The sequence below is a fragment of the Microtus ochrogaster genome, chromosome 24, assembly GCF_000317375.1.
Source record: "Microtus ochrogaster isolate Prairie Vole_2 chromosome 24, MicOch1.0, whole genome shotgun sequence".
Taxonomy (NCBI): domain Eukaryota; kingdom Metazoa; phylum Chordata; class Mammalia; order Rodentia; family Cricetidae; genus Microtus; species Microtus ochrogaster.
The window spans coordinates 29,235,805-29,248,414 of NC_022024.1; the positions used below are offsets into that span (position 1 = coordinate 29,235,805).

The window sequence follows — 12,610 nt, forward strand, 5'->3', positions numbered from 1 at the left end:
TCCTTCTATATGAAGGAAGGCGGAGCAAGCCACGAGAGCAAGCCAGGAAGCAGCACTCCTCCATGGCTTCTGTATCAGCTCCTACCTCCAGATTCCTGCCCTGTTTGAGCTCCTGTCCTGACTTCCTTTGTTGATCAACCACGATGTAGAAATGAAGCCAAACCAACCCTTTCTTCCCCAAGTTGCTTTTGGTCATGGTGTCTCATCACAGCTGTAGCAACTAAAACCCTAAGATACAGGATTAGTGGATGCTGTCTTGAAATAATCCGGGAACTGAGGCAGACAACGGAAAAGAGGAGCTGAAGGAAATGAATTTAGGGCCATCTAAGTGTACAGTCCTGGAAGCAAAGACGGACAGAGAAACCATGCGCATGGGCTGAGAAACAAGTTTTCAATGGCCATTTCCGTCAAGAAAACAGACAACAGCGAAGAATTCAGGAACCATTTTTGACATGAGCATGGCAAACTTCATTTTTCTCCAGGAACTTTCATAAGATAAATGTGTAGGTGAATCATCTCCCGGTGGAGTCTGACTTCAGATTTTGTATTCTCAGAGTTAATTTGCAGCTTTCCACCTTCAATTGGGGATTTAAAAGTGTAATTAAAAGAGAAAATGCTTTCAGGGTTTATAATTAAAATAGGTGCCAATGTTATTAGGCTGCGGGCCAGTTATTTAAAGAAGGGTTTAATGAATTTGGTTTCACTTGCAAAGGAAGTAGCTGAAAAAAAAAAACTTATAGATTACAGTTCGACTCTTCTGAGTGCTTTAAAAAGTTCTATATTTTACCATATGTTTGTATCAAGATTCCCCTCTTGTGACTAAAGAAAGACCTATTATGAAGTCCGTCATTTATATCAAAGAAGAGCTCCCTTTTTTGGGTCATTAGTTTTTCATTGTCCCTAGATAATAAGGAGTACTTCAGAGGGGAATTCTGCAGTACCCATGCCGGTTGGCAATGAAAGCTAAGATAGTTTGGCTTGGGCATCTAGAAAGAAGGATTTGGGGGTGAGCAGTGTGTTTGAGAGGGGATTTCAGAATGTATGCTGAGTAAGAAGGTGCCCACAGCAATAGGAGAAAAAACGGTCCAAGAACATTAGTGAAAATATCACTGCCCCGGGCTCCTCGGACTGGTGGGACATGAATGCCCTGAGTCGCTGCGCTCTTCTGAATGTCCTTAGGGCCACGGAATGTCCTCAGGCCAAGAGATATGGGATCTTGAGTTAGGACACCACCGGCATATAAGTGGCTTCTGTATCCCTGGAAGCTGTAGCAAACTTCCTGAAGACTGTGGAGGTAGGAGAGGCAAATCAGTTTTGTCTCCTATGAAGGTCTGTCTTTTCAAAAGGATAGTCAGAGTGAAAAGAGATGCGTTCTGCTCCAGTATACTACATTTTCCTGTGTGAATAACTGTTTCCCTTGAGCCAGAACAATTAGAGCCAACCACAAACACGAGATTCCCATACAGAAAGGAAGAGAACTATAGTCCTTCTAAATAAGTGTTCAAGTTCTCCTCAACACGACACAGTTCTCTTTTTTTTTTTCTTTTTTTCCGGCACAGTTTTAAAAGGGAGAGTATTGCTTGAGATTGTGGGAAGCGTGGTCACGTGATACGAATGGGCTCTTGGAAACTGAACCCAGCCTCTTCCATTTCCTCAAGATATCTTTGGCTTCTGACCCAGTACTCTTTCTTAGATTCAGTCCAAAGGCAGTAATCAAAATGTAGACAAAACGTCCACCAGTAATATTTGACCTAAGGCTGGTTGGTGATGTAAGGCTGGAGAATGGTCCCACTATGTAACACGCGATGGCAAAGACATTTAGTTCTTATACTATATTCATTGATACCTTCCAGACTGAGGTTTGCACATAACCCAGTTTTGTAGGAATAAAAGTAGGCAATTGTTGGTGAAAACGGAATAGAAGTGAGTATATAATTTTCAAAATAATCAGCAAGAGAAGGACAGGAAAGACAGAATACTGATGCTTACTGCCTAGGAGAAGTTGACTTATATACAATTTTTAGTTTTTCTTATACTAATATTTCTGACAAGATCATGTATTACTTTGACAACAAAATGGTTCTTAAATGATTTTAGGATACATTAATAGTTCCATTTAAAAGAATGCTCAAATAAATATGGGTTCTGCTATTAATATTTTGTATTTTTGACAGATAACTCCATCATTTGACTCTGGAAAACCTCTTACCAATAAAGACAACTTACAGGTAATAACAATATTTAATATGGAAGTGTTCTGAGTCATTTCACCCTATTTGGCAAGTACAGTTTCTGATTTTGAAATTCTGCTCTACATGTAGTTTCTCCTCCCTCCCTCCTATCTGTTGCTGACAAGATCTCATATAGCCCAGGCTGCCCTTAATCTCACTGGGTAGCCAAGGATATCCTTGAACTCCCAATCTTCCTCTTTTTAACATCTGATAATAGGGTTTTGATCACAAAATTCTGAGGCTAAAGTTAGAATTGTATCAAACTAACTTGACGTCCAGGCCAGTAACTAGCAGTGGCTGCCGGGACTTCTGGAACCAGGTGTGTTCAGTTGGCTTGTCCAACCGTGTATCTCTGGCTTTCCAATGCAAATGTCTCGGTTACCTAAACGGTACCAGCTGACTCCCACTGTAACTAAAAGACTCTTTTTGGAGCAGCCACATGTTTGGAGCAGCCCACGTGTTCAATATGGCTGCTACTTGTATCCTTTCTTCCCAGTTCCACGACTATGCGCCAATTGCAGGGGGTGTCAATTTGTAACATTTCCATATGCAGCTCCTCTGATTTCCCCAATTTTTTTTTGCATAATGAGGATGAAATTGTCTTTTAACACCCGTCAACCATCAAACAATTGGTGTTTAAGCATTTGATTTCCTAGTGACATTTAAATATTTTAAAAAACAAGTTAATAAAAACATAATGATGTGATTTAGTACCTTAAAGTGTTCACATAGAAGGCATTTGAGGACAACCATTGTCACAAGGGTTAGGGAGGTGCTGGTGACAGAGAAGACACGAGTCTAGTCATCTAGGAGTGGTTAATGAGGACAGATAGATGTATGGAGGGTTGATTGATCGATCGATTGATTGGTGGTATCAAACAGCATTGTCTTTGATTAAGCTGTGGTGATTAATGTTCCTTGTCAACAAGACTGGATTTAGAATCCCCGTGGAAGCAGCCCTTTGGGTGTGTCTAACAGGCTCTTTCCAGAAAGGCTTAACTACAGAGGGAAGACCCACTCTGAATGTGATCAGCATCACCCCATGGCCCCGGCCCTTGGACTGAATGAAAAGGAACAAGTATTTATATAAATGCCCCACATCGGTGTTGGTCTCTCTGCTTCCTCGTGCCGTAGATGTAGTGTGACGAGCCATCCTCTACTGCCGTTCCCTCCTTGATATGATGGACCGTACCCTTAAACTGTGGCCCAAATAGACTCTTCTTAATTTGCTTTTCCGAGGTATTTTGCCACAGCCACGAGAAAAGTAGCTAGTACAAAAAAATTGTCCCAGAAGTGGGGTCAGTGCGGCTAAAGCCCAACCATGTGGTGCTTAGGCCATTGGAGGCCGTTTGAAGGACCATGGTAGTAGAGATTGAAGTTTCAGGTTAGAAAAGCCCTAGAATATTGTGTATAGAGTTTAGTGATCCCTTCTAGTGGGAGTTTTGGAAAAGCAGAGAGCCAAAAATTTGTGGGCTCATGCCATCCATTTCAGAGGGGACCACAGACTCTACTGGGAAATAGATTAGAAGCCATTCATGTTACCTTCTGGCAAAGAATCTGATTGTGTTCTGCCCGTGCCCTAACAGCTTGATTGATCTGAACTCAAAAGCAATGCAAGACTTTATTTGGCAGAGGAATATTTAAGACAGGCTGGCCTTGTGTTGTGGCAGGGTAAAGCTGACTGCTTTTCCTTAGATTTGCAGAGAGTCTGGGTAGCGAATGGAACAGAAAGGTGGGAAGATAAAGTGTGTCACAGAACGGAGGGTGAGCATCCAATGATTGTTGTAGACAGACCAGCATCATGGTTGGAGACATTAGCACACTAAAGGGATACTTTGTGCTATAGGATGGGAACTCAGAAAAGCCCTGAAGGCAAGAGCCTGCCAACCAAAGCAGAGAAGGAAAGTTGTGAGGGAAGAGCTTACCTCACAGTGCTACCAAGGGGCTGCCAGCCCTGCGCATTCACCTGGGAGAGCGTTTCCTCAGGGTCAGCCCCCAGTGCACACAGTCTGCTGTAACTGGGGCCCAAGGGAGCAGGCAGCATGTTGAGCATTGTCCAGCTGGCACTGGCTTTGTATATTTAAATAAAAAGGAGGGGGGAGCCAGCTGAATCCCAGCATTCAACTCTCTGCTTCCTGACTGGGGATGCCTCCTGGCCCTCCTGCAGCACTTTCCCTGTTGTGGGGTGGCATAAACCCTTCCTTTGTGAAGCTGCCTCTTCAGGCATTTTGTCATAGCATCGAAAGCAGCTCATACTTCATTTATTTTATTTTATTGATTTTTAAGTAACTCAAAAGTCATTTTCCTCAAACCTGCTTTATTTTTCCTTAATTTTGATAAAGCATAGAGCTTCTCTTTGTTAAATGTAACCTTCTTACTTTCCTATTGTTGTGCATTTTATTCCACAAAGTCCACTTTGAATTATGCTTCATATCATTCAATATTTTTCCCTAAGATTTTATTTTAATTCATGAGCAAACTGTCTGAAATGAAAGAACTGGTATTAGGAAGATAAAGATTCATATCCATGTTTAGGTGTTCCCAGACCTTGGGGAGCTGGGGAATATTTCTCTCTGTCTTGTCACAAATGCCAGGCTACCCTAAGAACACATTTCCAGCGGAGCAGTGTTTGGTCTGAAAAGAGTGTCTGTCTGATCATTTCTTTTTACTCAAAAAGAGACTGACAGCATAATGGAAACCCAATTTCTATTAGCTAATTAATTAAAACAGTACTGTTGGCCTGCTTAAGACTCTTCAGATTACACTTTGCATTTTCTGTATAGAGGGAGAGAGAGGAGTGTTAAATAGCATTACTAATTAATCTTCCTTTGATCCTCAAGTGTTTGTGTGTAATTGTCAAGGCTCATTAAATCGGTTTGCTGAGGAGGGAAGAGAAGAGAAATGGCCTCTCTCTCTTTACCCCCGGCCAGTCTGTAGTTTCTTCTCTGGATAGGAAGCAATAATGATGGTCCTGGTGCCACGCTTGGTCTGCACCTCTGGCCCAGTGGGTGTTCTACATCTGCTCTCCCATACACAATGCTTTCAACCCATAGAATAAATTAAGAAAGGAGGAACAGAGACCAGGCAACCCAACCTGCCAACGCCTGTCACTGTTGCTCCCAATTCTTCCAAATGATGGGGAATTGTTTTTCTTGTTTATGTAAGGCAAGTAGTTTCTCTCTTTTCTAGACTAGGTAGATAGCCCCAGCATCTTCTTTCTATATCAGCTCAAAAATGACTGTCTGTCACATCCAAGGTACTGTTTGATGGCCAGCAATCACAGTCCTGGAGCATCATAGGCCTACACCAAGTCCTTATAGAGCTTACACTTTAATGGGCAGGGCTAGAAAAAATAAATGCCATAAACACGAAGAAGTAGCTCACCCTGTGTATTGGGACAGACCCAGCCTTCCTTGGGTATGCAAAAGAAATTGGAAGCACTGTAGTAAGTGTAAAATCACTTGGGGTGAGCAAGTGCCTCTTTACTTAAAGATAGATGGGACTCGTGCAACTTCACAAAGGACTAATCTAGAAACAGGGACAAGTGCAGAGGTCTTGAAGAAAACTTGCTTGGATTGGTGATAGCTATCCTGGCTAGTGCGGAGAGAGTTGTATGGATGGTGAGAGGTAGCCCAAACTGAAAAGCCTTGTAGGGACATAGTAGCATGGGCTCTTATCTGAGTGAAGTGGGGGCTGTTTGAGAGCTTCAAGCCAAAGTGTGGTCGGATCCACTTAGGTTTTGCTTTACTTTCATGTTTTACGTTCTGTTATTTATTTGGGTAGGTGGGCACATGCCACAGCGTGCCCATGGGGGCCAGAAGACAGCTTTCAGGAGTTGCTTTTCATTACTCTGTAGGCTCTGGGGGTCCCCAGGATTGGTAGCCTCCACCTTTACTCCCAGAACCTTACCTCAGTTGCCTCCAGTTTTAAAGAGATCTTTTTAATCTGTTGAGTTTGCTGTGTGCCAGGTTTTATTTTGGTGTCTGTCAAACAAACGTCAGCCAGTCAATGAAACAGACACATTTTCAACCCTCTGTAGATGGGGAGAAGGAGAAGGTGATGAGAATTTAGAAGAGAAGAGGGTGTGGAATGTCTCAGTGGATCACGAGTAGACAGGCAGCCTGATTGCTGCCCAAGGACCATTCTCTGTCAATGCGATTTTCATCTGCCCCCTTCCACTGCAGGCCATCAAGGGAACTTTAGAGTCCTGGCTACAAAGGAGGCAGGAATGAGATGGAGAGGGGCTGGAAAAGGGCGTGGTCGACCATGGATGCTAAGCTGGGTAGGGAGGCTGTTTTCCTCTTCTTGTCCAGTCTGTGCTCACAGTAACTGTCAAACTCTTCTTTCTCCCTGAGCTGGTAAGAAGTCTGTTCCCTCACTCCAACCCCAGGTCTGCTCTCCCATTATGTGGCAAGGCAGGGTGTGAGTTGAGGAACTGAAGTGGTTCTGCCATTTATGGAAATATCGTGTCTAATCCTTCACCTGACACCCAATCAGAAGGACAAAGCGGGGGTGACACTAAGATGTGAGAAGATGTTTAACCCGACCCTTTCCCCTTCTCACTTGTAGGCGCTGGAAGATTTGATCAACAGAGGCTTGCCTCTCACCCTGGTTACTCTTGGCCAGCAACACCTCTTAAACAAATTTAATTTTGCCAAGGCCCATTTCTTCATCAGTTTGGCTGCGACGATAAACTGTATCCCGGATAATTTCCCCAAAACACTGAACCACACGGTTGCCATTGAGAAGAACAAACCCATCATCCCAAACCTGAAAGGTGAGCTTTTGTTTTCATTTTTATGTTTTTCTTGTTTTCTCAACCACTAACCACCCCACCCCCAATAATCTGCTTGAATATTTGAGCATATATTTCCCCCTGAAGTCCTATGGCACATATATGTTTATGTCTCGGTACAAGTACATACATATTTATCTGTCCATCCATACATATCCATAGGAATATGATGAATATTTAAAATAGCGCTTGCCAGTGTTTTATAGGATAGGATGTTCACATTTTTTTTGCATCTTGCATATCTTATGTAAAACAAAATGCATAGCTGGAGAGATTGCCCAGCAGTTAAGGGCATCTGATGCTCTTTTAGAGGACCCAGGTTTGGTTCCCAGAACCCAACCTCTTACCACTCCAGTTTTGGGGCTCTGATGCCCTCGTCTGGGTCCTGCAGGTGCTTGCACACACAGAGCGCACAGATAGACATGCAGGCATAGTAAAAATAAATACGCCTTTTAAATGATTTCCCTGAAGCCATTCTAGGACGACTGTCTTGCTCTGATTCACTGCATCTGTTTACTAGTCTGTGCTTGGACATCCCATGGTAGATTGAAACAGTACCCTGCTGAAATCCATGCTCTGTCTCCACGGAGCCACATCACAGTGATACCGGTCCGTCTGACAGCGTCTGTCCCTATGACAGATACCACTGGGTGGGGCTTGTTGGCTATCAAGTGTGTGTGTGTTTCTGAATTTAATTTTCAGTTTAATTTAATTTAATTACTATCTTAATTTTTTTGATCTTAATAAATGTTATCTACTATTTCACATGCTGTTTAACTGTGGGTTTTATTTGTATCTTGTGTTTTGGTTGGTGGTGTGTGTGTAGTGTAGCTACTTTGCATTTTTCATGTTTATGGAACTACGGATGAGTGTGGGTGTAAGTGAAGGTAGGTGATAATACCATACTTTTTATAGATTTTTAATATATTTTAAAACCAAGGAGTGTGCTGACCTTAGCTTTGTATTGTGCATGCACGTGTGGTGCACATGTGAGTGTTTTCCTGAGTGTGAGCACGTGTGTGGGCTCCTATCTGTGGAGACCAGGGTTCCCTGGGAGCTGTCTGCCTTATATTTGGAGATAAGGTCTCTCACTGGGACCTGAAATTTGATAATTTGGGTAGGCCAACTGGCCAGCACGCCTCAGGGATCCTTCTGTTTCCTCCTGCCTATATGGGAATTGCAAAGTGTGGACTTGCACATCTGGCTTTTTCTGAGCTCCTGGGGTCAAACTTAGTATGACCTTTTGCTCATGTGTTGTTTACTGACCGAGCCATCTCCTCAGCTCTAGATTTGTAGTTTTTACTCAAGATTTCTTAGGAGAATTTGCCTTTGTTCTCTGATTTAATCTTTTTTTAAATTTATTTATTTATTAAAAATTTCTGTCTCTTCCCCTCCACCGCCTCCCATTTCCCTCCCCCTCCCTCAGTTAAGCCCCCCTCCCTCATCAGCCCAAAGGGCAATCAGGGTTTTCTGTCCTGTGGGAAGTCCAAGGACCACCCACCTCCATCCGGGTCTAGTAAGGTGAGCATCCATACTGCCTAGGCTCCCCCAAAGCCAGTACGTGCAGTAGGATCAAAAACCCATTGCCATTGTTCTTGAGTTCTCAGTAGTCCTCATTGTCCGCTATGTTCAGCGAGTCCGGTTTTATCCCAGGCTTTTTCAGATACAGGCCAGCTGGCCTTGGTGAGTTCCCGATAGAATATCCCCATTGTCTCAGTATGTGGGTGCACCCCTCGAGGTCCTGAGTTCCTTGCTCGTGCTCTCTCTCCTTCTGCTCCTGATTTGGACCTTGAGATTTCTGTCTGGTGCTCCAATGTGGGTCTCTAATTAGTGATCCTAGAGAAGCTAAATAAGGAGAACCCAAAGAAAAACATATAGGCATCCTCCTGAATATTAACCTTCATCAGGCGATGAAAGGAGACAGAGACAGAGACCCACATTGGAGCACAGGACAGAAATTTCATGATTTAATCTTTTTATGAACATTTGATACCTCGAGATACTCGTTTGATCACAGTTCAGTCTTGGTAAGTTGTGTATTTCTAAGGGTTTGTTTCTTTTAGGTTATCTACTGTGATGACCTGTCTCTCTGTTCATAGTAATTTCTTTTTGCTTTGGTTTGGATACGAAGTCTCCTCCCCACCAGGCTAACCAGCTAAGACCTTCATTCCAAAAGCAGTGATGCTCACAGGCAGAGCTTTCTGGCAGTGACTGGATCATGGGGCTTTGACCTAGATGCTGAATTAATCTATAGATGGATGTGCAGTGTGATAGTGTTATTGGGAAACAGTGGAGACATTAAGAGGTGAGGCCTAGCTGGAGGAAGCGGGTCTCTGAGAGAGTGACTTAAAGGGTATGTCTAGTCTCAGGACCCTCCCTAACCGCTTCTGGCTTTCTGTGATGTGAACTGTGCGCTCTGACATATACTCTGTTCTGCCGTTGGGTTACAGCCACCATGGCTCTTGTGACTTGTGCTCTACTATAACTGAAATTGTTAAGTTGATTTTCCCATTTCCTGTATGCCGTAGCATGCTTTCCCAGAGACTATAAGACATTTTAAAAACCATTTCCCCATTGAGTAAGTTCTGAGAACTCCTTGTAGTCTCATGCTCGAATCTGATCTCTATTAATCTCTTTTTTTTTTCCTGAGAAAAAGCCTTAATCCATTCCTTTTAGTCAGATGACCCCTAAGACCAGAGACTCCTGTTTTAAGGAAACAGTAAGGAGATTGGAACTGGAAGAAAAGAGAAAATCAGTGCCTGTAGTACAAATAATAAAAAACCCAGAGACAGAAATTGGGGTTCAACTTGAAGGTCAGAAAAGCAAAACAGCCAGCCACTGGCTCTTACCTCTATTTCAGTTCGAAACGGCGATCCTGCCTCCAGGAATATCACAATGAGACTGTGTCTGAGAGCTGTCTCCCCAAGTCTTTATATCCTTCTGTAGGGCTGGGATTAAAGGTGTGTACCACTACCGCCCGGTTTCTATGGCAAACTACTGTGGCTACTGGGTTTAAAGGTGTGTGTCCCCACTGCCTGGTCTATAAGGCTGCCCAGGGTGGCTGTTTTACTGTCTGAACTTCAGGCAAGCTTTGTTTATTAACATACAAATGAAATATTATTGCAAGTGCCAAGTTCCCTTTGATTCTACAATCATTCTTTCCATTTGTCAAGTTCATAGGCAGACAGTGCTCTGTAGCTGTGTGTAGTGACTTGAGATTATTCAGCGGAATGACTGACACAAGCAAAGATTTTTATCTGAATCCTCCTTCAGAATAAGGGCAGACTTACTGTAGATGAGGAATTTTGGAAATACATTGAATAGACCTGCTACTCCAGAAGATCCCACTCTCTGCTGTTACAGCAAGAGCTTCTGCATCTCAACAGAACCAAGGCTACTGTGCTGATTTGAATAGGAATGGCCTTATAGACTCACTGTTTGAATACTTGGCCCATAGGGAGCTGCATTATTGGGAGGTGTGACTTCGTTGGCATAGGTGTGATCTTGTTGGAGGAAGTGTGTCACTGTGAAGGTGGGCTGTCAGGTTTTATATGCTTAAATCATACCCAGAACAACAGTTTCCTTCTGCTGCTGTGTTTCCAGATCTAGAACTCTAAGCTCCTCCAGCACCACATCTGCCTGCATGTCGCCATGCTTCTCGCTGATGATAATGGACTCTGAAACTGTAAACCACCCCAATGAAATATTTTCCTTTATAAGATTTGCTGTGGTCATGGTGTCTCTTCACAGCAACAAAACCCTAATTAAGAGAGCTTCCAAGGGAGTTTGTTTTTTTTTCGTATATTTGAAGTGTTAGAAATTTTTGAAAGATCAGGAGAAGGAACCACACTTCTATATCAGAAATTGGTAGCCCGAGTAACACCATTCAGTATGCAAAAGACCCTTTCTGAGCTGTCTGATTTGTGGCAAAAATAAAGACCAGCATTCTAAGGTTTATTTAGGGAATGTTGATATACTTATGCGTTTCTAATGTTCACTGTTGATTTTGTCTAATTATATTTATTGATACATTCCATGAATTATAGATTTTTAACAAATATAAGTGCTAATTAAACTAACCACTGATCATTGATATTTCTAAAAAACTTTCATGTCTTTAGATTTTTACACAAAAGATGAAAATTCACATTGTCAGCTGTCAAGATTTAGAGATGACTGCACTCTTAGCATGATAAAGGTAAGCCTTAATGTTTCATTTCTTCCACAAACCATGGTAAATCATTTGTCAAAATGCTCACTACACAACAGGAATTTTGCATGGTGGTTTAATTATCATACTTCTGTGATGTAGGTATTAATCATTTTTACTTCAATGTATTTCATAAAAAACAAAACAAGTCGGGCAGTAGTGGCACATGCCACTAATCCCAGCACTTGGGAGGCAGAGGCAGGTGAATCTCTGTGAATTCAGGCTAGCCTGGTCTACAGAGTGGGTTCCAGGACAGCCAGCGCTGCACAGAGACCCTGTCTTGAAAAATAAACAGCAGCAACCACACACACAGAACAGAAACAGAAAAAAACAACAACCCTACGGTTTAGACAACATATGAAATTTACTAATTCCATTCAAATAATGGAATTATTATAATTAAAAAATTATAAAATGAATATGTACCCAGTATGTACATAGCCAACCATGGTGAAAGAGATTCTACACCGACTCTTGGGTTCCTCCCTCCCTCAGACTACCAAGTGGCCCTTCTACACATCTCTGGTCTGTTAGTACAGGTCGAGTGACCCTGAACCAAAATCGTTGGATTCTGGGGGATTTTGTGATATTTGCATAGACTTCTCTGCTTGAGCATCTCTAATCCAAACATCTAAGTGCCGTGTCAATACTTAAAGTGTTTTAGCTTCATATTTTCTGCATTAGTAATCCCCAAATTATGCCATATTTCCCCTATCATGTTTCTGTTGTCGATGGGTTTTGCTGTATAAAATGTCCCTCAAGCAGAAGATGAAGATGATGTCTAGTGTTTGTGATAAACACTGTGTTTGCTTACAAAGCAAATAGAGACGCCACATAATTTCATTCAGTTCACAAAAGAACTATCTAGCTCCTTTGTCTGTGAGCCCAGGGTTAATGAAGCAATGTATGTGGAATGATACGTCCTTAAGTGTAAACACACTTTTAAACAAGATGCAGTACTGATCACCTGGTCAACACGGAACAGGAGGCCCCCAGGCACATCTGTCTCTATTGTCCCCACAAGGCACTGGTGGATGTCAGGGCAGCTTCACAGAACTGCCAGCAGAGCGGAGAGTTCCAGCAGCTCTGCTGTCGAGATTTCACCTGCTGCCACGTGTTCCTTCCTGGGCCTCTTCTCTGCTGATTGGGCGCAGGTGTCCTGCTGTGTCTCCCAACTGCTTTACTTCTCTGAGCCTGAAACTATTTTGTCAAGAGTGAGACTTTGTCTCTGGCTGTGTGATTGTGGTGTTCTCTGTGTGTGATTGTGGTGTTCTCTGACTGTGTGATTGTGGTGTTCTCTGACTGTGTGTGGCTGTGGTGTTCTCTGACTGTGTGTGATTGTGGTGTTCTCTGACTGTGTGTGATTGTGGTGTT

General features: G+C 42.8%; 1 protein-coding gene across 1 annotated transcript in view; it reads left to right on the forward strand.

Moving 5' to 3' along the window:
- The window catches only part of Cfap54 (cilia and flagella associated protein 54), a 252,210-nt gene that overhangs the window by 150,241 nt on the left and 89,359 nt on the right, over positions 1 to 12,610 (forward strand). Inside the window, exons 48-50 of the mRNA XM_005358276.3 lie at positions 2,175 to 2,228; positions 6,801 to 7,008; positions 11,148 to 11,224. Coding sequence (XP_005358333.2) covers positions 2,175 to 2,228; positions 6,801 to 7,008; positions 11,148 to 11,224 — 339 coding nt within the window. The remainder of the gene's footprint in view (positions 1 to 2,174; positions 2,229 to 6,800; positions 7,009 to 11,147; positions 11,225 to 12,610) is intronic.